The sequence below is a fragment of the Astatotilapia calliptera genome, chromosome 3 (genome assembly GCF_900246225.1).
Source record: "Astatotilapia calliptera chromosome 3, fAstCal1.2, whole genome shotgun sequence".
Classification (NCBI taxonomy): Eukaryota; Metazoa; Chordata; class Actinopteri; order Cichliformes; family Cichlidae; genus Astatotilapia; species Astatotilapia calliptera.
This window is the reverse complement of record NC_039304.1, coordinates 35383864-35410622: the sequence shown is the minus strand read 5'-3', so window position 1 is coordinate 35410622 and position 26759 is coordinate 35383864. Positions and strand designations below refer to the sequence as shown.

The following is a 26759-nucleotide window of genomic DNA, read 5'->3' as shown; positions in this document are numbered from 1 at the left end:
TAGGTCAATGTTCATCATTTTTATTTCAGCAGATTGCCAAACACCAAATGACCAAATTGTAACTTGTACATAAAGTGTCTGAGTGTTTAACCCAAACCCTGGCTGATGCACAACAGCCAAGAAGTGCATCATTACAGGCTTTAGCTTAGATATCAACAAGGCTCCTATATGACAGGATTATAATAAGAGACACACTTTACACATTTTGGGTAATGATAGGGATGTTTTAAAACAAGTCTTCATTATTTTGTATACTCTTTGAATGTCTTTGATAATTGCGGTGCCATTAAGTACATAATGGTTTTTTTTAATCTTTTCCTCCATTTGCATCAGCAGTAATTGCCAGCAATTAATGTCTTTTGGCTTTTGTCTTTTGGCGTTTGCACTAGTTGTGGGTATGTTCACATCCTTTATTCATCAAACCCCAGAAAGAAATGAGAATACTGGCAGACTGAAGAGCCGGGATCAAACAAAACAAAGCATATTTGACTTTTTAGCCATTAGAGTCACTTTTGTGAATTCTTTATGTTCTTGGTACTGTTACAGAGAGTTTGACGTTAGAGAAAAATACCGTTTAAGCTAACATTATGCACTTTACCATCAAAATATAGTCACACGATAAAGTCATATCCGTAATCACGTGAGGAAAAGAACCACACCTCATCACATTTCATAGATCACAGCTAAGCTGGATAAAGCTGAGGCGCCTCAGTCACCAGATACTAACATAGAATCCCAAAATATTACAGACAATATGTTACAAGCTAACAGCAGCATACAGTAATAGAGTGTGCACTCGTGTGTCATTTTTACAAAGGCGATGGGATAAAGCCACAAAGCACCATGACAATCAAATATACAAAACTAGTCTATACCAAGTACTGAATGTGTAGAAGAAAAATGTGTTACTTTCTTCTGGCAGATGTGTCTTTTTTGTCCTTTGAGGATATCTTGACAAATTGGAATGAGTTTCAGTGTTTGATGAATCAAATGTCACACCAGTAAATGTTACTTGTCAATTTTGTCCGCTTTTAGTTTAACGCTTTTCCATTTCTGCTTTTCGTGACCTAAATCAAGGTTATTGACGGGCAAATCATAGCACAGTTGTGCAAAGAATGATGCATTTTATGCTTAAAACACTCTTCAGCATGTTGGCAGTCTATTCAGTCAAATATGCAGCGGCTGCCAAAGAAATGCATTTATTCACATCAGATCACAGAGTTTATTTCCACCCCTTAAAAAAAAGAATGCTCCTAAGCATGAATCAGATTCTTGAAGTCACCAAATTGCCCCCATGAGGCAAGGAAGGCAAATGAGCTGATATCTCAGCAACAGATTCAGCAAGTCTGTTTTCCACACAGCAGCCAACATGTCATCCTTAGATATAATCCACTGTTGCCTGATTTCACTGTTCTTACCGTGCTGTTTGGACGCTTCTAATTAAAGAAAAATGTAGCTGCTGCAGTTGGGCAGATGCCTAAATTAAAAAGGGTCCGATCAGTTCTCCAGATAAAAATGTTGAGCGATAGTCCTCAGAGTCTACAAAAGCAGGAAACCTTCAAGCTGCAGTAGTGTTGATGTGAGAGCAAAGGCCAGCGCGAGGAGCATCACTGAGGGGTGTGAGCAGGTGATTTCAGCTGGCGAACTTCTAGCAATGGCGTTTGAGTCGTTGGACTCATCCAGTTGATGGTTCTAAGAGAAAAGATTAAGATGTAAGAATCGAAGTGGAAAGTTCATGAAAGATTTGTTGATACTGATGCATCAAAGTTCAGATATATATGTGTATATACTGTATATGTCATTCACCTCAGGTTACATTTAGCTATGTAGAGCTTTGTGGCTGTATATACTCGTATTTTGGTGACCTTCCATCAGTTTTGTTAAATTATCAACTCTCCACCATCAAGCTTGGCAGTTGGTATGAGCTGTTCACTCTGGTCTGATCTGTCCATAAGGAAATTGCTCGAGACATCTTTGGGTTTGTTCAAATGCAGCTTTGCAAACCTAAGCACTGCTGCCTCATGTCGTTTTTGTTTTTTGGGGATTTTTAGGAGAGAAAAAGCTTTCCCTCTAAACAAACCATACTTGTTCAATCTTTTTTGAATTGCACTGTTGTAAACTTTAACATTTAACATCCTAACTGAGGTCTACACAGTCTTGAGCGCTTGAGTGTTTTTTTCTTTCGCAACTCTTCTGAGCTGCAAACTCTCATCGTTTGACCTTGGGGTGAAATTTGCCGAGAGACTATAAGACACACCTGAATGCCCATGGCCATAGACTCCTGTGAATGCTTTCTTTTTCAATGCTGCATAATTATGTAGAACTAAAGAATTATTGTATTTCATATCTCCTACAAGTCCACTATTATTTGACTTCACAGAATAAAACAGTTCTTACCACACACAGAGCGGAGTCCACTGTTTGATTTGACACTAGCTTTTGAGCCTGTGAGGAAAACACGAAAAAATAGAGACATTAGCTTTCATTTATTTATTTTTTTAATGGGTTTGTAAGTATTTCAGATTACACCCAGACTTGGAGAGGTGCAAAAATGAAAATAGCAGACTGCTTTATTTTGCAATGCCCATATATTAGAGGTCTTAACTCTTGGAATAATCTTCCCCCTTGTGCAAGATGTATAGGATTCAAGTGCATGTTTGTGAAAAAGTGTGTCCCTGCTTTGTTCAAGCTCAAGGTTATGACAGTCTAATGCATTAGAAGTTTTCCCAGATGGCTCAAAACCTTTTCAGCCAAACATAAAAATACCCACATGCATTTGCACAAACACAGCTATACGCACAAACAAAAGGCAAACTCACAGATACAGATGGAGAACATAAATGATAAAGTGACTCTATAGCAGTTTGGAAACACAATAAACACCCCATGTGTTGGTTCTTAAGTAGAAAAAAATTCTATGAACCAGGATTGCGGAGAAGAATGATTAATTGCTCTATCGGAGGTCTTTTCTCCTAGAGGATGTTTTACTGGTGATAAATCATATTATCGCTATTAAAAGCCAATATGATAGATTGTCTCGCTTAAAGTATGTGATATCATCTCATTTAAAAATATAGCCCCATGGTATTTATCAGAGGAGAATAGCAGATATCTGAGTGTGTGTTGGTGGGGCCAAAAATTTCAGGAGCTAGAGCTGCTATAAGCACAATCAAGCAAAACATGCCATTTATGATGTTAAATGTCAGAATCAGCACACTAAATCGATTTCCTACTATTGCATTTGATATTTGAAATATCCATTTGCATGTCATTATCTGCCACTGCTATGAAAATTCCCTGCAGCAGTTTTTTTTTAAAGTGTCACTTAGCAGACATTATTGCAAATAAGATGGTTTAGAATTGCGTACTCATACATACAGTTCGATACCTGTTGAATTAAAATAAGTTTGAGCTATTTGAAATACTCTAAAATACAATATTAACACAAGGTCAGTTTAGTGTTCTTTTCAAGCTTTTCAAGCTTTTAATGATCTGATTGGATTGGTTTTGGTACATTTCCTTTTTAGTTTTATCTTTAATTATACCACTACAAAATTAGAAAAATATAAAAATGGTGTTCAAAAAGTGCCATAGTAGTTTGCGTAATTAAAAAAACTGTAGTGAGATGCTTTTAATTGTAGTTATAGAGCCAGTAACACAGGCCTAGAGACTAGTCAGTGATCTCCTGACAAACATCACTTGCTGTGTATTCTCTGACCAGTTGGTGAGTGGTTGTTGGTGTTGCAAGGTGATTATGGTTGAAAAGAGGTATAAGGTGTTGCACCAAAAACATCCAGCCATTGCTTTTGTAGAGCAAGATACCAACTTATCTACAAACAGTCATCAACCACTCAAGGAGCAGAAGTGAAACTGTGATGCAAATTGTAAATGGAGATTGTTCCGCTTCAAAGTAAACAGTGAGCCTTTAACTTTGAAGGTGAATCTTCTCCATTTCCGGTTTACTGTTTGGCAAGTAGTTGGCAAGTGTTTGCAGACGAATTAGTGTCTCACATGTAAATGGAATCGATCAGCTATATAGTGCTAAATCACAAGAACAGTTGCCTCAAGGCAGTTTATGTTGTATATGGAGCCCCGCAGGGGACATGGGAGAAAAAAAAATTAAGACGGACTTTTGCGAGATCTCGCAAAAACTAACTCGGGATCTCGCAAAACTTTTGCTTTTAAACTCAAGATCTCGCAAAAGTTTTGCTTTTAAACTCGAGATCTCGCAAAACAAACTCGGGATCTTCGGAGGCCGCCAGCTCGAAGCCGACCGGGAGGTCGAGGCACGACGTGCCGGGAAAGCGGTGTTCCTCCCGGCTGTAGTAGGTCTCGACCTCCTGTTAGCTTCGAGATGGTGGGTGTCAGATCTCCGAAAACGTCGGAGCACTTTTGCAAATATGTGATGTCTTGTAAACCTAGCAGATATCTGACGTTTACACAACTACATTCACGCCTCAAAATATCTTAAAAGTTTATTTTGTGACCCAGAAAGAGTAATATTACAACTAAGTAGCCATTGTTGGAATTCAACTTTTGCGAGATCCCTAATTAGTTTTGCGAGATATCGCAAAAGTTCATCATAATTTTTTTTTCTCCCATGTCCCCTGCGGGGCTCCGTAGTTGTAAGATAAAGACCCTACAATTTTACAAAGAAAACAGAAAAAACACTGACTTTCATATGACCCTATGAGCAAGCGCTTTGGCGAGAGTGGGAAGGAAAAACTCCCTTTTAACAGCAGAACCAGGCTCATGACCGATTGGGGTTAGGTGAGGGTAGGAACAAATATTCACTTGGACTGATTAGAGTGTGGCAGTCAGTGGTTGCTGTGACCTTCAAAAACACAAGAATGTGTTAATTACAACTCCATTCCACACAAATCTCTAACAAACAAACAACAAAAAATAAGTGATGACATTTTATATCTACAGTAAAAAGTCAAGTCTGGGCTGACATTGATGTAAACTCAGTTGACTGGGGTTGGTAATCAACCAGGAGGTGATTCCACTTTATCACTGAACTACGAGCTGCTACAGTTGTAACAAAGTTAACTGCGTAGCTGTAATCTCATTCTATTTCACCATTTAACATTAGGGGGGAAAACACATTTGGTTCATCCATGCGATGATACTTTGTCCCTGCTCTGCAAACACACACAGTCACATACACACTACCCCTGTGGGCCATTTCTGATGTTACAGTGGCAACCAATTAGCTTTGACATGACAGCTTAGGAAACTCTGACTCCACACTGACATCTCATCTTTCTGCCCAGGAGGGGGGATTCTGTGCATGCCATCATAAAACCATCCCTGATCCATCAAGGTGACAGAGCCAGACGTCTGACACTCAGGCAGCAGCTCTGAATAGATCTCTATCTGATGTTTAGGTCTCAATTTGGATTCAGCCGCATTCTTTTACAAGTTTGGAGAGCTTTGTGAATCCTCCAAAGGTGGAAAAGAAGCCTGGACAGTTATCTGAATATTTTCTGGAAGACCTTTAAATTATATTCATTTTCCCTGAATGGAGACCTATTACGCTCTTTTTCAGCCCTGTATTTTTATTTTTATTTATTTGGGTATTCTAGAGTAGCATGGCTGATTAAGTGAGCTCTAATGCTTCTAATTCATGAGAATGTACATATCTAGAAATTCACGTGCTTATGTGAGCTCAGTGTAAATGTTGATATGTAAAAAAAAAAATTACGATTTTTTTTTTGTGCAATTTGAAGCATAATTTTTGGGGTCATGGCGATTACATTCACCCCATTTTGAAACCTATGTGTTTCATATGCGCATATCATATTGCTTGCCACTGTCTGTTCAGCTGGGATGTGTACTCCTCTATATGTGCTGCAGGCAGTGCTGTGATTACTCTAAACAATGAAGTAGAAGCCACTCTGATGGACCATTACTTTGCAGCACAGTGCCCTTTTGCTTAAGCGAGTAGCTCCTTAGAAGGCAATTAAAAATTTCCTAGTTAATGAGATCAGTGGAGGTGTACACTGATTGACATCATCCCTGTGAGTTTAATAGAATTTAATTTGTTCACTCTGTAATTTAAGATTTGTGACACTGGTAGCCTATATTGGCTTTTGGTACAGTTTAAAAACTACAGAGTCGAATAAAACTGCAAGAGGAGAAAAACCTCTTTTGTTTTTTTACAGACTGGCTTTTCTTGGGTTTTTATATATCTGTAGCAAATATTTCTTACATTTAATTTTTGAATGTTTGGTGTAGTTTTTGTACTTATGTGTTCATTATCTGGCCTTCTTGACTACAAGCCAAGGTACTCCCTTTGGGACCATCAATCACATCGAACTGAACTAAAATGAGTATCATCACAATAGTGTCTGTTTATTGGGGTTTAAGCGTCATATTTCTCTATAATTGTATTCCCAACCCCTTTAGTTTCAAAAATAGCAGCTGTGTTGATGGGGAGACAAAACATACAGGCCATACTCAAACAAAAACTTCACCTGCAGGGTCCCGCAGATGTGATATAGTGAGTTGCCATCAAGATCCAGTTTGGTCATGTCCGTCAGCGCATCCAGAGCATTATTGGTTTGTGCTTTACCCTTCCGAGTGATGCTAAGGTCTACTGTGGGCTGAATCGGGGGCTGGGGTTGCCAGACCCCAACGTCTGTACCATTCCCAAAAGCCTGGATGGCGTTACCTACAAGAAAAGAGTAAAAACGTATTGATCTTTTCTGCAAGGTTTAGTCTTAGCTGTCTGTATTTGCTTCAGAAATAAGTGCAAGTACCATGACACCAACTGTTTTAATAACGTCCAACTAAAAGCTGCTACTAATTGATACTTTCAGTAATTGAGGAGGAAAAGAAATGACGTGACCTTTCTTAAGAGCCTCTTTAAAAGCAGTGGCTGCGTGTAATATCTGTGATTTGCAAAACAGTCCAAAATTGGCTCCACAAAGGAAACACCAAAACCTTAAAGATAATTTCTATAATCTAATTTTGGCAAGATTAAGTTGACATTCATCGTAAGGTTTATTGTAAGGTTTGCAAAAGTGGCAACTGCGGTGATCACAAAGCCACCAATGGATGATTTAGAGTAACATCTCAGTCCCTTACATGGGGTTATAAAACTGTCCAGTAAGCTACAGTGAAAACCAGATGTGACAGATGGCTGTCCCTCCCTGAGCCTGGTTCTCTCTGGACTCTTGTCGGTTGTTTGTCATTAAGGTAGCAAAGCATACTCAAGCTTCGTTCAGTGAGTGTATTGATGTAGCAAATTACTGCTGCTCCTCAGGCTCACTTCAACAGTTATTTCTCTATTAGAGTGATACTGTCCAAAGTAATGTTAAATGTTAATTTACGTATATTATATCTGCATAACATAACATATTGAGTTTTATGACCAGTATTGTTGAATCACTGGAGTTAAATTCTGGCATCTCAGATCTGATACAATTTATAGCGATATTTTTAAGTCTAACACACCTGGTGAGTCTGACCCCAAGCAGAAAAGAATAATGCAAAGATGGGAGACAAGTTATTTCTGCAGGATGGGTGAATATGAGCACTTACGTAGACATCGGTTGTTGGTGAACAGCTCAACAAATTTATCACAGTCTGGCTTGCTGTTCCCACTGCCACTGCAGTCGCACCACGGCGACAGGCTAATTCCAAAGGATCGCACATAATTGGGTGTCATCACTGTACCTGCAGCATAAAACACAAGTAGACCACTGTTAGTGAATATGACTGTCATCCCATTATTCCAGTGGAAACCTTCTACCAGGACGTCTTTGGTTTATCGGGTAGGCTCGAGGCTCTGCATGCTTAAATAGAAATATTCAGGTCAGTCTGTGTGTGTAAGCAGATTCTCCACTGCAGGCAAACTTTAACCTGTTTATAAGTTTTACAGAACTTGCACTGAATTAAAAGATGCTACATTAGAGTGAAACTCTGTCTCGACATTGACACTTGGCATTGACAACTTGCTGCATCACGATTATGACACTCATTGCCTGGTAAAGTATCCTCATTATGTGGCCAATGGCTTTTTCTTTTCTTTTCAAGAGCATCCACATTATTCAAACAAGTGCTAATATCACTGCAGGTGACACATAGCAGCTCTGAAGAGACTTGTGACAAGTGTTTTCGGGGCTGCTGACGCTTAACACCCATTGTGAGTCCACAGTTACGACTAAATTGGGGCACATTGTACTTTATGGACGAAATAGCCAAATGAAACTATTCTTGGCTATTTTTTTTCCCATCTTAATGAAACTGAATAAAATGCTGATTTGTTTAGGGATCATTGGGGTTGAGTAGGCTCATAGTTATTAGCTCCGCAAGTACATGCAGATTTTTGTGTGTGAAGGCAGAAATGAGCGGTTAAACTCGGGGGGGCCCATTAGAGGGTGTAAACTGTGTGAAGCATGATATGAATGGTGCAGATTAAAATGTCTGCCTGTTGAGTTTGCAATTGGTCACTGTTGCCCTGCGTTCAAATCTCATTACAAAAACTCAGTGGGACATCATTTTTCCTTTCTACATAATTAAACCTGCTGATGGAAAAAAATCCTGAATTAAGTACTTTTCTGCACAGTGTTTTGGCTTATGAAGTGCGATGCCTTGTACACGCTACAAATTTTTAATTTATTGACTGTGAACTTGGGTGTCTTGCGTCTTTAACCTCGTATCTTAAGCTCTGCTTTGAAAATGCATGCCAAACTTGCAGTTTGCAGGTCAGCATGCTAGCTGCAGAGAGGCAAAGAAGCGGGGCATGTAAATTATAATGCAATGGAATATATTCACATCGCTTTTTTCCCCTACTTTTAATGGGTTTCTGTTGGCTTGTACTTTAAGAAAAAGCAAATGTGTTTAAAACTGCATTTTACTTCTAATTGAGCTGACAAAAATCTGCAAATTACCGAAAACGGCGACCAAAAATCCCCCCACACCAAAGTAAATAAAGAATTTGTAAAAAAGAAAATACAAAAATAGAATGAGTTTGGTTTAATTTCTTAATGCTAGTTTGTCCTAATAGCAGCAGCAGTTTTGCTAAAATTTTAAATGTAATCCAGCTTTACAACTTGATTAACTTACCAATAAGACCTGAGTAAGAAAGCAGACAGTCAGCATAGTTCTCTCTAAGACAGCCGGATATGGAGTGAACCTCTGGCTGACAGTTGCTGATGAAGTCTGCCAGTCTTGACCTATGAACAAGAGTTAAAAGAGGTTGAAGAAGTCGCTGCTTTGCGGTTTTGACATATTTTTGAGTAACTGATCAGTAATTTCAAGTCATTTCTTCAAGGTTGTCACTTTTAAAAGCATTATATCACTTCCTGCTATGTTTGATCATTCCCTGGATTTCCCGTTCAGACCACAAGCACATGTTGTTTGATAAGTGCGAACATCAGCTTTTGTGTCAAAATGGCCTGACTGTCATGTTGATGATAGTTACTCGTGACAGTGTAGGTCTTTGGCACCCAAGACTAAAATGTGGTCTTCAGCGCAAAGAGTCCAGAGTTTTCATGCTTAAAGGTTTAGCATCAGGTCAGGAGTCAGGAGCACGGCACTCTTTTTTTTTGGTTTCTATAAATTTCCACCCCAGGGTCTGACTGTCAATCTTAATGTCCTGAGGTGTCTGAAGGAGAGCGGTTGATGCAAACTACTCTGAGAGGATAGTGGCCACTTCACACATCGGCCTAACAAGTGAAGATCCCTGAATGCCTTGGGGGTTGCATCAGGAAGGGCAAAAGTCTGCCAAATCAAATACACGGAGCAACCCGCAGCGCCGACCTCAGCCGAAAGGTGACAAATGGGAACACTTGCAACACATGACATCTACAAAGAGGGAATACATGGATGACAACGGACAAGAGGGGGAAACTAGATTATTGTTACTATTATTATTATTATTATTATTATGTTATTATAATTGTAGGATTATTTCCTTCTTAGCCACTTTATCTTCACGGCTCTTTATCTACTCACTTCCTAATTACTTTACTTTTACTGTAGATTTAAGACATTACAGCAAAACTCCACGAGTGAATAAAAACTTACCTAATTTATGCAATGTTTATAACTGACAGTACATGACAACCCAGTCTAATTTGCACATATTTTTAGCAGTTCGATTACAGACTTAAAGTGGCTGCAATTTACGATAAATTACATTTTGAATATTTAGTTTTCAATTTGTACTTTGCTCAAGATGGACAGAATGGAGGAAAAATCTTAGTGGTTAATTTATGGTCATATTTACTGCCATAGAAAAACATCATGTAAAAAAAAGTCTACCCAGTATCTCGAGGTGCCTTACCTGCATATGTAGTTGGTCTTACATGTGTTTTGAAGAGATAAACAGTTGGTTTTGTCCTTATCCTCGTAGGAGCACACTGGTACAATGGTTTGACGTCTGCGTTCTGCACATGCTGTCTGATCCCCCGTTGGACAGGAGCAAAACAGCATCCCGTAGCTGTATTTCGTGGGAACCTTGGTTTTGGAAAGGAAACGGCATTTGACATTTAATGCTTGCTTTCTCAAACATCTGTGTTCTATATAAATTTCTGCATTGTTTTGATGGCATGGCATGCATCCAGCACAGCCAAAATATTACCCACCCTTTGATCCCTTGCAAGCCGATGTGTAAACTGAATATCATAAAGCTGGGCAGAAAGTATGGTGTGGATATGCAGCTATACTGCAGCTATGTGAAAGACTGAGATAGAAATAAGACTGAAAGACACTTTAAATTTCATATGTTTTGTACTTAGCATCACAAATAACCAAAAAGAAGATTATGTGGCAACGCTTTTCTCTTCATATAGATTTTGTGTGAATGCAGTGAATAAACAATGTTGCACTGCTGCTGTGAAATGTAAATAGTTTAACTATTTTAACCGAGCTGTTCTTCTTATTTACAGCAATGCAACATTTCTATAATAGTCATTAAACATGTTTAAAATACTGACATAGGCTAGCTTCGTTGCTGCTGTTTAAGCATTCATCCTCAGTAAAATGTTGTGTTTGACGTATATGAACTACAGTATCAAGAGCTATAATCTGGCAACATAACAGCAGCCAGTAGTCAGAAAGTAATAAGCAGGATTTTAAAACTGTTTATCTTCAAAATAAACCTCCGGTGTCAAATATGGTCTGAAAAAAATCTACAGAGGAGCCTCGAAATTTGTGTCTGCAAAAGCAGAGATTTTCGAAATAGAAAATGTGTAGGAAAATGCGAGGATAATTACCTTGTCAAAGAACTGTCTTAGAGCCTTGTGGCATTTGCGCTTGTTGCAAACCTCAGAAGTGGACACCCTGCTAGTGCAGGGGTTGATGTAAGCCGAGCGATACTTCTTACACGTGTCATTCAAGTTACAGGCCTTGGCAGCATTCAGACAGTTGTTCTCCTTTGTGGAGGCAGGCTCGACTAAGAGAGAGGAAAGAGTCACGCAGTTATTTAATATTTTCTAACGTGAGACTTACTGATTTTTGTGCGCTGTTGTTTAAGCCAAGCCAATCAAAATTAACATGGTAGGTAAGTTACATGAGTGAATAGTAAGAAATCCATAAAATAAGCGTAGAAATATTTTCAAATCAGACGAAGAAAACAGGATCATCAGTGCAACTTTTATTCTTTCCCAACATTATTTTCACTTTGTCATAAAGCCCCCTTTCTTCTAAAAGTACCTGTTTTTATTAGTTTGCATCTATTTTTAAAGTAAAACTACAGTGTTATATAATTGAGAACAATAAAAAACGATTTATTATTGATTATTTTGAATGCATTTGGATCATTTACCGTTAAATTGTTTGAAACTGCAGAATATATGAGAACAACTGTTCAGATAGAGAAGTCTTTTCTAGCAATTTAGCACAAAACATTCAAGCAATTTTTTGCTTCATTTAATGCATGAGGTGCTTTATGTATTTATCATATCTCACATCTCAGGTCTCTCTGATCAGGCCTTCCATTTATACTTTTAGCAGCAGAAATCAATAGTTGGAGCATCTTGACAGTTTATCATTCCCAACTGGATAAAAGCTAAAAACCCATCTTTGAGAGTATTAAAAAAAGCAGATGTTATGTGATTTTTGTGATTGTAACCGTTTCTCATGTTCTCATGCATAGCAGATGTAACCGAGGCTGATTTTGCCTCAAAAATACAGGCACATCCTCAGGCACGGTTCACATTCCTTGGCTTAAGTTATGGAAATCAGGTCATCTCCGTTTCCATCCCTGTGTGCCTCGCCTTCCGTCACAGAAAGAAAGCATTCTGCGGCCAAAATAATGCCTCTCACTTCTCATTTGTTGTCATTAAAGTCTTTCCTGCTCCACTGCTTTCTGCACAGTAACACAGACTGTATCCTCTGCCTCGACATGGAAGAATGAATTCTGTAATTTTGCCTTTTGAGGTGGAATTGAAGCTCACTGCACTCTTTCATGCACCACAGAATGAGCTATGATTAAATCTGAATACATTCTTGAACTTTGGGTTAATCACATATTACAAAACCCATTACTTACATCTGACAAGTGACTAGAGATGTGGGCTGTGATCCTTCAGTGGCTGTTTGTAGCTTTTGGGTCGTGGGTGTTACGGGTTTACCTCCATTACTGTTAACCTGCAGGAAAATGCTGACCTAAGTTGGATTTAAAAACTGTTTTGAAAAAGTTATCACTTTTGACGACCTGGGTTCAAATGAGGTTATCTGCGTGTGCAAATTAACTGGCCAGGTTGTGTGTTAGTAAGAAGGTCATACGCTGGAGCCATATTGACATAATACCCCACAGCAGGTAAAAATGAACAACAAAAAAAGCGTTTTAGCAGTTAGGAAGCTCATTTTGAATTTATACTTTAGAGTCATTTGCGATCACAAAGAGTAATGATGTTGATATAGCAAAGTTCAACAATTACCTCACCCACATCCTCCCTCAGAGAACATTATGTCCTAAAACAGCATCACATAAAACAGTAATATGATTCTATTTCTTAACAAATTTAGTGTTGACATTAAGGCACTTTTACATTGCCACTGGGTTATACAGCATCAGTGGGATTGGGAAATTCCATTTGAATGCTCTATTGTGTACCAGTATGTATTTGCTTGTTTAGTTGACTCTCAAGTTGTATATTCTTTCTGTGTTTCTTTGTAAAATAAACACTGAATTATCAAAGTTATGAGTAACATCATGAGTCTCACACAGCCTTCTTATGTTTCTCCCCCCGAGCAAGACCACCACTGCAGTAAATGACAAACAGAGGGATCTGACCCCATGACCTCTAATGGGATGATGCAAGACATTTGAAAGACTGTCGGCCGGGTAGGCCTACATATGAAACTCAGACAAGAGGATAATTATACCAGCCTTGGGGGAGTAATGATCAGAAAGCACCTGCACCTCTCCAACAAACCTATATGTGTAATGTTGTGAGAAAGTATTTTCCCTTCCCTTCTTAGTTATTTGCATATTTTTCACACTTACATCAAACTAATTTTAGCATTAGACAAAGATAACCTGAGTAAATACAAAATTCAGATCTTAAATGATGATTCATTTATTAAGAAAAAAACTTATCCAAATCTACCCAGCCCTCTGAGAAAAAATCATTCCCTTATAAACCTTTTTTTTTTGTTTTTTTTTTTTTTCTAAATGACATCAGAAACAGCAGTATGCGACATTACGTGATGGCAGAGCTTCAGTTCATCCTTTGTCATTTTTTTTTTTTTTTTTTTTTAAATAAATAGGACAGGGGGAATGAATGAGAGAGAGAGGGGGAGAGAAAGAAAGAAAACCAAAGGGGAGAAGAGACGGTGAGAAGGGGGGGGGAAGAGAGAGAGAAAAAAAAGAACTCCTGGGTCACCTGTATGGAAAAAAAAAACAAACAAAAAAAACAAACAAAAACAAACAGAGGAGACAGCAAACAACAAAGAGCAACATAATAATAGAGAAAACAAAGCACCATCACAATAAACTAGCTAGTCATAGATATCAGTATTTACTAAGTAATAAACGATATTGTGCAGCACGCAAGATAGACAGCGCACAGTGTGCTTTGAGGCAGCAGCCAAGAAAGCTTTAGTCCGCGTCTGTGAATACCCATGTGTGCATACCTGTGTGGATCAGCATGCTTGCATTCCAAAGGTTTCTCCATGTAATGATCTGCTAGGGAGTGTGGGGGGGCCACAGCCCCGTCCTCCAGGGTGTGAAGCGGGTATGGAGGAGATCAAAACTCCAGACATCCAGAGGCCCCCAGAACACAAGAGACCATGGAAGACCAACAGAGGGGCAGCCGCGCCACTGTCCCAGTAAGAGCTGAGGAGAGTCCCAGATGAGGGCTCGCCCAGCAGCCGCGGAGCAGAAGTCAGGGGGAGTTGCAGTGACGCGCCCGTGAGCTCCGCCGGCCCCCAGCTGTGCCTGAGTGACCGAGCCCTAGGCCGAGAGGCCGGGGGCACCCCACCTCCAAAGGGGCCCGAGCGAGCCCCAGGCCCCAGGCCCCGACAAGCGGCCGCCAAGGAGTGAGCCGGTGTGTACCCGGACGCCCACCCCCAGACACAAAGAACCACCAACACACCGACACCTGAGGGAGTCCGCCACCGGCAGGGGAAGTGGTGGTGGGTGGAGATAGGCCTCCAAACCTTGGAGGGCCTGAGGTGTCCCCAGAGAGGTGGTGTCTGATACCCAACCTGACATATAGACACAGACATACATGCACACACAGACACAAACATCCATTCCCACCCTCATGCTCTCATATGCACTCACTCCACACTCAACCAACGTGGAGACAGACATAAAGAGACGCTGTACACACGATCACACTCCCCAAGCGTACTCTACGAACCGGGTCTAGGTACCCTTGCCCCTGGAGGGGGGAATTGCACCCAGACCCAGGTGGTGTTACCCTTTTCCCTGCGGTGGGGAGAGGCAGACCACCCCGACTCCGCAGCAGCAGGGAGGCCCCACACCCCAGACCGCAGTCGGACGGCCAACTCCTCCTACTAGCCCTCCCGCTCCAGCAGGCCGCAGAGAATGGGGGTGGGAGAAGACTCCAAACCTCCCTCCACCCGCTCATTGTAGTGTTGATGCATATGTGTTCTAAGGTGCAATTAAAACCCAGGAGGGCATGGAGCTACCTGCCAAGGAGCAGCAGGTAAGCGCATAGTCCCTCCTGCTAACCCTCAATGACTAAGTGTATTTAAAATTGAGAGGTGGGCAACGACGTCAGGGGTGAGGTATACACCCTGATGGTGATTTGGACTCCGTGATTGTGCCCACCCCCAAGATCCTATATGTATGTGTAATGAGAGTGTGAATAATGTGAATGTCTAAGTTGTGGGATTCCCTTATAAACCTAATAGAAAGAACTGCATGTAACCGTTTGTGACAACTGTCAAAAAGTCCTTCACATCGCTGTGGAGGAATTTTGGCTCACTCTTTTAGAAGAATTGAGCCACATTGGAGGGGTTTCCAGCGTAAACGTGCTGTCTGAGGTCATGCCAAATCATCCCAATTGGATTAAAGTCTGGACTGTGGACTAGGTCAGGGCTGTCCAACTCCAGGCCTCAGGGACCGGTGTCCTGCAGGTTTTAGATGTGTCCTTGATCCAACCACCTCGTCAACATGTCTTGAAGTTCTCCAGAGGCCTGGTAATGAACTAATCATTTGATTCAGGTGTGTTGGTGGTATCAGGGTGATATCTAAAGCCTTTTGTCTGTCTAATCCGCAGAAAGGAAGGAGCAAATGCTTTTTCACTGAAGTCAGCATCCAGACATATTTCTGTTTGTCCTGGTCTTCTACAGTGTTGTCTACTGTGTATACAGAGTACACTGCATATACAGTACCGAAGACAAAATACAGTAAACATAGGTCAGAAAAAACTAGGACCCCTGAATTTCAGTTCAAGGTGCCTCAAGGCAATTTACATTGTAAGGTAAGCACCCTATAATAATACAGAGAAAACCCCAATAATCATCTGATAGTTGGGATCAGCCAAGTTGTTTATTATTTGTTTACTTTTTCTTGTTGACAATGATGTTGTTTATAAGTGTTACATGGCTAATGAGACACTTGAGCGTTTATTTTTTCCTCAATAAATGCTAACATTGCTATTTTATGCTAAATGTCTCTGCAGTACTACGGCGCTGAACAGTGACCCTAAAACCAAGGGGGAAGAAAAATGAGAATCCTGCATGTAGGGTTTGGGGCATCCAGGTTTCCTGGCAGGAAAATCCTCAAAGCTTTGTGCACCTCTGCCATCCGCTTTCTTTAGCATATCTTTATGGATTCAGACAAATTTCTCATTTCTATGCAGACTGCACATGGAATGAAGCACACAAAATTTTCTGGATTGATGCTACCATTAAACACATTCCATTCAGAAACAGTAGAGGTGTCCCTTCGCTGTAACCTTCCATTTCACTGAAGTGGTCCTGGATAACAATGTTCGGCAAAGAAATTGCTCGATCTGCTCCCTTTTTCCCCCTCTGAATGTAATCCAAGAACATTAATATGAACATCGTGGAATTGCACTTTTGTCTGCGTATGACATAAAAATCCTCTCCTGTCCAAAAGACACAGATTAGAGTAATACTGAGAATTCATGTGACCCTTAAGCTAACCATCAACAGCCAGCTGTGTGCCTGAAGCTCTCAAGTCAATAAGTCTTAAAAAGGTGTGGATTACTGTGAAACTCACTGAACAGGTTTAGTTAAAAATACTATGGGGCGATCGTGGCTCAAGAGTTGGGAGTTCGCCTTGTAATCGGAAGGTTGCCGGTTCGAGCCCCGGCTTGGACAGTCTCGGTCGCTGTGTCCTTGGACAAGACACTTCACCCGTTGCCTACTGGTGGTGGTCAGAGGGCCCGGTGGCGCCAGTGTCCGGCAACCTCGTCTCTGTCAGCGCGCCCCAGGGTGGCTGTGGCTACAATGTAGCTTGCCATCACCAGTGTGTGAATGTGTGGATAATTGGATATGTAAAGCGCTTTGGGGTGCTTAGGGACTAGTAAAGCGCTATATAAATACAGGCCATTTACCATTTATGACATTCCCCATAGAGTGCAGCAGGATTTCTAATCTTGTCATGTTTTAACATAATACTTTTTTAGCCATCTGCCAAGTGCATTTATGAATTTATGAATTTATGAAAGATTGCTGTTTAATTGAAAAATGAATTTTAACTACCATAATGGTTCCTTGGCTATTGTTATAGCTGCTTGTCTGTTATAACTGATTTTCTGAGAGGTTTGGTTAATCATAGATTCTCTTATAAATCTTTTAATACTTTTCAGGACTCTTTATTTATTTATTTGACTCTCGTTTAATGAGATATCTTATTTTATGAGTAAAATAAGGCCAGTAGTGTTAAATGTCTTCAGGCTGTATAACAGTCTGGCACAATGCCTGATTCGACTCTCTCTTCGCTTTACTCAAAATTCACAAAGTCACCTAAACTTAAAAACAAGAACTTTGCCATCTAGATAATGATTCAAATTAATATCGTTCATAGCGTATCAGTGATTCACTTCATTTATTATAACCCGTCTCTCTATTCAGTTTCGTCTTTGTAATTTAAGAAAGCCCTGAATTGGTCAGAGCCTCTCCGTCATGGCATCTGGCCTTCTGTCAGGTTTCCTGCCAGCATCACTAAATCCACACCAGTGTCTTAATACTTGACCAGACCCAAGACCAATTTATTAAATGCACCAATGCAATTAGCAAAATCCCCTTTAGTTTTTACCGCAGCCATTATTCCTTTCCTCCATTTAATCCTCTAGTAGCTCATTTATCGTGCATTGATTTAAAGAGTAAGCTTAAGTAGCTGCAGAAATGTTATGCTGAGAATGAAATTCCCTACAGAGTCCCCGATGATTATGATTGCCTGCGGACATTACTCACATGATCAAATTTTCCTGTAATAATAACGCATGTGCCCAGTGACAAACATGTTACTATGGAAGCTGAACTACCCTTTTAAATTTCAGGTTGTTGGGAGCATTTTCTTTTACCAGAAATCTTCTACTTAAAGTAGAGTATTTTTGATTGGACTTGGTGCGCTATCAGTGCAGGATATTGCAGAAAGAAAGGCTGAGCTCTGAGCTCTGATTGCTGTGAGTCAGATATGATACCCAGGTGCACCTCTGCTTTGTGCTTTTGTTCTATTTTGTTGTTTTGTTGTTTGCCAGTTAAAAATGGTAATTTTCTTTCTGTTTTTGCTCTCACTTTACAGGGTTTTTGTTTTGTGTGTTACTCAAAGAGATGTACACAAAGGCCTGGCCAGAGCAACAACTATTTTTTTTTTTGATGGTTAGGTTTATCTGTAAAATTACAGTGAACTGTGTGGACAAATGTTACAGAACAACATTGTTTTTAAAGCATTTTTTGTGCATACTTTGTACTTTCCTTGTACATACTGTCATGGAAAAAAAGTAGTCTTTCAGTCCTAAGTTTTTACTTATCAAAACATTATCATTGTTAGAAATCCAGTCTTTACCAGACAAGTTTAGACTGGTACCATTTTATCAGTACTGAGTCTTAAAATTAAATGTAATTATTCATTTTAGAACAATTTAGTCAAAATGGAGCAGTGGGTGAAAAACTAAGTGCAGTAAGTACAGCATTAAATCTTATTACGTAGAAATTAAGCAGTTAGGTAGTAACGAGGTGCAGCTAATTAAATGCACTTGATTAACTGATCATCAGCAAGAAGGAACGCCTCTATAAAAGCACATGTTTGGGCAGTTTGCAGGTCTGGAGCATTTAGGTGTGTGCTAACCCAATGCCATGGAGGAAATACATCAGCAATGATCTTAGAGAAGCGATTGTTGCAGCCCTTCAGTCTGGGAAGGGTTTTAAGGAAATTTCCAAATAATTTGAAGTCCAAGATTCTACAGTGAGAAAAACAGAAAGGCAGTTCTCAGCAAATTCACTCCAAGGTCAGACCATTCAATGCTCAGGAAATCTTCCAAAACACACAAACAACCAAAGGCTACATCTCAGAAAAACAAATGATTAGCAAGTTAAAGGTTAATCTTCTTCTGTATAATTTTTAAAAAGCAAAGCTTAAGCTTAGGTTTGGAAAACTTTATCTGGACCAACAACAATACTTCTGGAACAATGTCCTTTGAAGGGATGAGACCAAAGTCAAGATATTTGGCCATAAAACACAGGAACACGTTTGGCAAAAGACAAATGGCATATCAGCACAAATGCCTGAAAATGTTAAGCACAATGTTGGAGGGGTGAATATTTGGGCCTTTCTTGAGGCCACAGGACCTGCACTCCTGGATTTGACCTGAATATTTTTGTTAAATAGAAATCAGTAAATCAATAGAAAGTGTAATATGTCATGCTCTTTTGTTCATCTAACATTATATTTACTTAATTTTAAAACGTGCTAAGAACCACATGAGTTTTCTAATCATATGCTTAGATCTGAAATTGATTATTTCTTTTTATTGTGTAATTCACCTTTTTACCATGAAGAAAGAAGTCTACAGTGACAGCTGTTATCACAATGATTAGGTCAGACACAGAATAACAAGCAGTGGTTGGGATGGGTTGCACAAGGGCTTGCAGCAAAAATGTGCAAATTAAAAAAACCTAAATAGCACCATTACTGCAAATTTTTCCAATTACATGCATCAAAAGGTATCGCACTGAGATCAACTGATCTGTGCAAATTTCTCATATCTGAAAAGATAATGTAACGTAAAACAATTATTAGATTAAAGGAATAGAAGTTAATTAAATTTTTGCCCGTTACCGTAATCACTGCAGTTCTTCAGAGTTTAACTGCATGTATGAATGCCTAGAGTGTTTTTTTTTCTGTGAAGGAGTAATGCACACATTCGTGACAACATGTATGCGTACATATTCCTGTGTGTGGGCGTAGGGTGTGGTAAACTCACATAAAATAACAGCACGCTTGTCAGAAAACACTATCATGTGTCACCTGCAACCTACAGTACTTTATTTTTTCATCTCAAAGCTATCATTAGCAATTGCCTGCATCACTTATGGTTGCATATCCACTCTGCCTGCTGCGCACAACTTATCACGGTAAGCCATAAAGTACACTCATCATGTTGAGGAATTTCTGCTTTTCAGGCCATTTTACTTCTTCCGGTAACATTCATATGTGTCAGAGTGGCAAGACATGTTGGAATTGGGTTAGTAAGTTTGTAAATGACAGCCTGTGAACTTGCATTTTTGTGTATTTTGTAGTTTCCATACCTATTGATAGTATCAATCATGCCAAGAATGTCATTGACCAAATAGTTTTGCTTTGCATGAATTAGGGATAATTAGCAATAATTCACAGTTACAGCAATTAGGCTGTTTTTCGTAAAACTGTTTTTCAGTTTTACGAAGCATGTCCAGCAAACACAACTATTTAGCTGTCTTTCACAGTAAACTAACAAATGCATGTATTTAATAATACGAAAGTAATGCCGTATATCTCCAGTTCAGTGACATCCATGCTGGAGGTGTTTATTCAACATCTTCATTGGATTTTAGTCTACAGATATTGGTGGATTTGTGCAGTCTTCATATTTAGATGTAGTAGCATATAACTAAAACCTCTTATATTTTAAATTGTGTGCTTACTATGCAATAAAGTTTTGTTGGTTTTACTTCATGGCACCGAATATCTGATATTTGCTGTGTAATTACTCAACATATAAGTGAATTTCCGACCTCATAATTGAATTCAGTTGGAATAAACTGAGCTTTTTGCGGTTTCAGAGGGGGCAGAAAAAAACAAAGGGGAGAGGAAGTGCCATCCAGTGATTTGCTGATACAGCTAAAAGCAGGTTTGTGCAGAAAGAGTCAGCAAATTTAAAGTGTTTCTTCTGCTGATAGCCACACTGATGTTCAGCTGGAGAAGTTTGCTCACATATGGATAGTTCACAGGAACACTGAGGCCAGCAGCAAAGGACAAATACTACTGAGGATTAATCTGTTGCTTCAGGCATCTAGACCCACTGAATTATTCTTGAGATTCCTGCAATGGAAAATCATCATGGCAAGCTTCATCTCTTTTTCAGTGGCTATATCCTCAGCGGGACTACTGATGAGATCTGCGGATGGACTGGGAGGAGGGGGTAAAGATACTGGGATCAGCTCTAGGGCCAGTAACTAGTAGGGAGACTTTCTTAAAGAAAATAACTGCTTCTGTGTTAAATTTGAGGATCTGGCTTGAGGAGGTTTTGGAAACTTCTGCAAGATATCAATTAAGGATGGGGTGAAGAACATTTGTTCAGATTTGTAGTGGTTATAAAGTAGCTTCATATGAACATGAGCGGCTGGAATTTAATTGAGTACAAAAAGCATGCGTAAGACTGCACTGACACAATCCAATCTCAAATTTCAAAGAAGCAATACATGCAAACATGAATTTTAAGAGGAAGCATTTTATTAAAAATGAAAATGTATTTGCTTAATTTATTGCTCAATATTATGTACACTATGTGCTACTGAAAAGAGCCTCTTGGAATGGATTCGGCACTCATACCACCGCTGCCAGCCTTGAATGCCCTGAAGTACCCTCGTAGATTGTAATAGACATAAATGCAGTGTGTTAAGGGCAGTGCTGTAGCCCCACAGTTCCCTTTGTCTGCACACCAGTATCTGTAAAAAGCACTCTCACTGATTGATCTTCATCATTGATTTATAAATGACGCAGCATTTCATTTCAGTAGCTCCTTGCGGGTATATTCTACCAGTTAGTGGCCTCGATGTCACGCCTTTCGGATTGAATCGATAATGTTATTAGTATGACATAAGAAAATCTTTTCACTGGTGCCATAATGACGTAACAAAGGCAGTACTCAAAAATCAAAAGAGGTAGAGTAATTGTCTTGACTTTGCGTTATGAATGCCCTCTGTGTTATTCGTTCATTTGATATTCTACACGCCCGTCTCAACAAACACTGGATTAATTGCAATGACGTCTTCAGAAACAGTTCTCCGGGCTTCCTGAAGGACATCCCAAAGCTTTTCTGCCTTTTGTTCTGTTCTCTTTCAACATGATCTCACACTGCTTCAATAACGGTGACAACAGGTCTCTGGGGAGGCCAATCCATGACAGACAGTGCTCCTTTGTGTACTACATTGTAGTACACAGCTGAGATGTAACCCCAAACCATGACAAAGCCTCCACCATGTTTACAATTGGCTGTAGACACTCAACGTTGTATCTCCCTGTATGTATTGATAACAATAATTCAATAAGACCTGTTGTTACTGACCTTGAATCAAGTTCTTGCGTAATCTGGCAAATCTGTTTTTCTTCCTTCTTAGGCCTGCTGCATCTTTTTTATCTTTACCTACTTTTCTCTTAATTTTTCAGGATACCATGCACACCATGCCAAGATATAACAAGTCTTCATCTAATGGCTGTTTAGAAATCACCTTGTTAGGGTAAACATCAAATAGTTTACCATAAAAAGTGTTTGCAAAGTCATCAAAAATATATATATATATCACTACTTCTAACTAGTCTGGGAACAATCCTTTAAGGACTGACTGATCCACTGGTGTTTTTTATGATTTCACTGCTGACTAAAGGAAAAGGATGGCAGCAGAGGCTTCTGGGAGAACTCTCTGTGCTTTAGAGAGCATAAAAACTCATTGGACATCATTTTATCATTCAATAGATCACTGATCATAAAAAAATTGGACAGAAATTTCAAAGAGCTCTGCTGGGGTGAAGAAGAGGAATACTCTGACCGAGTAACTCAAGCCAAGAAGATCAACCAATATCAGTCTCGCTGAGCTGTTCTTGTTGACTGAGGGAAAGGAGACATCATAACAAACAAGTGCTGAAGCTGGCTACAGTGAACGTCAGTCCTTTAAACAAAATAACCAATAAAATTACTTTTTTTGTTTGTATGTTTGTGCCCAATCACTTTAAATCCCCAAACTCTGGGATTTATTCAATTTTATTGATTTTTTATTAGTAAAAGCTAAATTTCTTTCAGTCTTCTTCTTATACTGTTGTTAAAAAAATCCATGATGAGACATGGCATTTACTGGAGACGCCTGTACTTTACTTCTAGTTAAATGTCCTGAAGCACAGAGCAGAAAAAAGTGTTACTGTTCAAATATTTATTATCTGGGTGATATAGCAGTCAGAATGGGGAGTATTATGCCTTAACAGTAGACTCCAGGGGGTACAGTACCTATCATTGGATTTTGGCTCGCATGTGCATCATTTTACCCTTTTGATTGCCCGAGGCCTGGCTTAGTTGCAGGCAGGAATGAGGTCACTTATGGCAAATTGATTCCTGATATCTAGACTACTCAATGATTTATTTATTTATTTGTAAAAGCTATAGCTGCTTACGTTATAATGGCTCCTCAGAGCCATCGCTGCTTCCTGATTTGTCTTGCTCACACTGCCTAGGTAATCTAAATTATTACTTAAAATAATGTTTTAATATTGACGAGTAAGCTTTGAATTTCTTTTTTTTTAAAGTATATCTTGATGAAGGTTTTTCCCATGTATTCAAAAGGGTTCCTTGGAATTTTTGGGAGGTCGTGGAACTTGCACATGGTTTTGCAGGACTATTTCAAGCTGATTTTGTTTTATTTCTTGGCCTTTTAATAAATCCGACTTGGTTTAACTGGTTATTGTGGACGCTTTGTCACTTTTGCAATTCCTCCCAGCCTCTCATTGCCATACCTGCAGGTATCTCTTTAGTATCTTGCCATAATTCCAGCGCAGGTGAGAAATGTCAATTAAAGTAATGTTTCCTTTTTCTCACTGTTGAAATACATTTGTGCCCTCGTCTCTGAAGCAGCACCACTGTTATATACCAAGTGGATTCAATCATAGGAAGAGCGAGAGACATGGAGAGAGAAAGAATCAAATGACCACTTTTTTCTTTTTTTGCAATGAAATGGTAGCTGGCCAATGCAATAGACACCCTCCTCCTGCCAGAAGCCCAATATTGAGGCATGCCAAAGAGTTCTGCACTTGACACACACACACACACACACACACACACACACACACACACACACACACACACACACACACACACACACACACACACACACACACACACACACACACACACACGTGTTCTATCAGTGCCATTGAATGCACACAGATGGTTAATTGTCTCACTGTGAATGTGTTTATGGGATCTCTGCAGATCTAATTTTGGGCCTGCCTAGGTGTACACTCCCTGGTCCACCTGCACTCTTTTGACATTTGAGGACACATATGGCATTTACCTTTACAACACGCAAATGCTTCCTGTTTTTTCTTTCTCTCGCTTTTCAAACCAGGCATTCAGCGCTCGCGGTCTCCAGCAGCTCAGACAAAACCTCCTCTACGCTAAAAGGATGATTAATTCAAAACTAGCAGATAACCGCTACTCCCCGCGTTATACTGTGACAGTGGAATAACATGCAGACCCCTCATTATTGCTTTGAGGGTGAAATACACTAAATTACTCTGCTTTGTGTATGGTGGGTCACAGTGGCAGATAAAAGCTTTTGTGATGGATAATAGGCGTTGAAAGCTGCAGCCTGAAACCAGACAGCAATAGCAAAAAGTGGTTGTCAAATAGTGACAGATTTGTGGCAGCGATGCAGTGACTTAAGCTGGGTTTAAAGAACAACTGAGAAATAATGGCCGTGACTTAACACTGCACAGCGTCCAAAGTGAAACCTCAGGAATGCAAAAACAGGTTCTTACCAGCTATGATGGGAGCCAGGCGGAAGATATCCGAGAGGCGGCTATTCACTGGTTCATATGGAGAGTATTCCAGCAAATCGTTACCTGCATGGCAAAAAGCAAACGTGTGTGTTTGTGTGTAAATGCTGTCTTCTCTAACAGCATAATATCAGATGCATAAATTTGGATTTATTATGATCAAATGGGATTAATCCCAGTTTGATGCAGTGTGAGAACAAGGTTTATCTTGGCGTGTGTCTCACTGTGATATTACAGATACAAAAAATGTTCCCTTCTTGAAGTCATAAACAGATATGTAGACTGATAAACTTTGATGATGATGAGTTCAGACATAACCTCAAGTCAAGTAGCTCACCCAGGTACAGGTCTGAGGTACAGATTTGTCTCTACTCTGCAGGTTCTTGACATTTGTGATAAACTTATAAAAACTGAAGTATTATTGCAGTATATAACCTTGCAAATTTGTTCCACCTTTACCATCGCATGAGTGGTAACTGTCCAGCAGTATGTAATATCATAGAACAACAGGAGGCGTTCAGCCTACTTTGTAATCACTATACTTTAAATACTTTATATTTCTGTGCCTTTAAGTATAAATCTACATGAGTACATTTATAAGTTCAGGACTAACATGTAGTGATGCTTTTACTTGAGTAATCTTTATTAATGCTCAGTCCTCTACTATAAATGCACATGAATTACCCTGTAAACTCTGATATATGCTCCAAAATATCCGCAAACAGTTCTTCTCCTTTTTCATGCCTCTTCGGCATCGACAGTTGTAAAGGGGGCTTTGCTTCATGGCATCTATAGCGCTGCGGCACTCGCCCTGCGCCTCGGCACCGTGGACCGCGCTGAAGTTGCTCTCCCTCCCCGCCACACACTGCCTCATTGTCCGGTACTTGGTGCTGCAGGAGTACTCCTTTAGACATTGTTCACTGGCCTTTACGCAGTCCAGTCGGACGGCTCGGGATGCCGAGCCGCTGTCACCCTTCAGGGTGAACACAGAATCTGGGAGTAAGAAACAAGAGTGAGTGAGAATGATTTGTGTAGTCCGTGTAAACTACTTTACTGACACTGCATTACGCACAGTTTAGACATCTGTCAGCACACACTGCTTAATTGGAGAGCACTTTTGTTGTTGTGGTGCTGTTTCCTAACGCACATAGGCTACACATTACTGCTGACACGCAAATATGCAGCGAGCACCAGAAAAGCTATGAACCCCGGAGGCTCACAACCGTGTCCCAGCAAGCAGAACAAATCAGTTCAATGAACTTCTCCTTTGCCGCTTGGCGAAGGACGCTCCTTGTTCACCACCACCCTTCTGTTGCTTGAATTTATTCATATGAACTGCAAAGGAGCACGCGCCGTTTCAAAACGCATGTTTATGTATAAATGATAGGAATTCAACAGATGAATGTGGCACTTACCCAGAAAGGACAGTGTAATGACAAAAGTTGTTAAAATCATTGCGCTTTAGAAAATGTTCTTTTTTAACGAGGTGTTTCCGAGATTAAAAGAAAATGACACGAGAACTTGTCAAACTGATCCACTTGTCCTCTGGTTGCACATTGTGCGAGAGAAAAAGACGAAGCATCCTGTAGCAGAGCGTTCTCACTCCCGAGAATCCCAGCTCTCCACCGGAGTCCGGCGGCTAAAACCAAACCGTGCGAACCTGCCGGACTTTAGGACGACACAAAAAGCGAGTGAGACGCAAGGAAGCGCGCTGATGGGCCATCTCCACTTCACCCTGCTCGCGTCAACTCCTGTTTGTCTGCGGGGGTCCTTAGTCCGACGCAGTCCTGCAGGTTGGAGGAGGAAAACTTTGCAAACAGAACCTCTGGAAATCACATTACAAAACCCTAAAAGCAATCAGTCCAACTTGAAAAATGGATTATTTTATCTTGAGCAGTCCATCACTACCTGGAATGGAATGAAAGTGTTTGTTTTTTAATTTATTTATTATTTTACATCCAGTTAAACGAAAAAAAAGGGGAAGAATACTCCGTTTAGATGAAAGGACTTTAAAGCGTAAAACCTAAAATAACGCGGTTTGATCTGGACT

General features: G+C 39.9%; 1 protein-coding gene across 1 annotated transcript; it reads right to left on the bottom strand.

The window, feature by feature from the left end:
• gfra1b (gdnf family receptor alpha 1b) lies at positions 1–26759 on the bottom strand. The gene is made up of 10 exons (XM_026163090.1): positions 26125–26759; positions 25394–25702; positions 24692–24775; positions 11229–11407; positions 10298–10470; positions 9076–9185; positions 7549–7683; positions 6480–6676; positions 2398–2445; positions 1–1692 (listed from the first exon to the last, which is right to left on the bottom strand). Exons 1-10 carry the CDS (start codon positions 26162–26164, stop codon positions 1540–1542), a joined length of 1428 nt encoding a protein of 475 aa, XP_026018875.1. The 5' UTR covers positions 26165–26759; the 3' UTR covers positions 1–1539.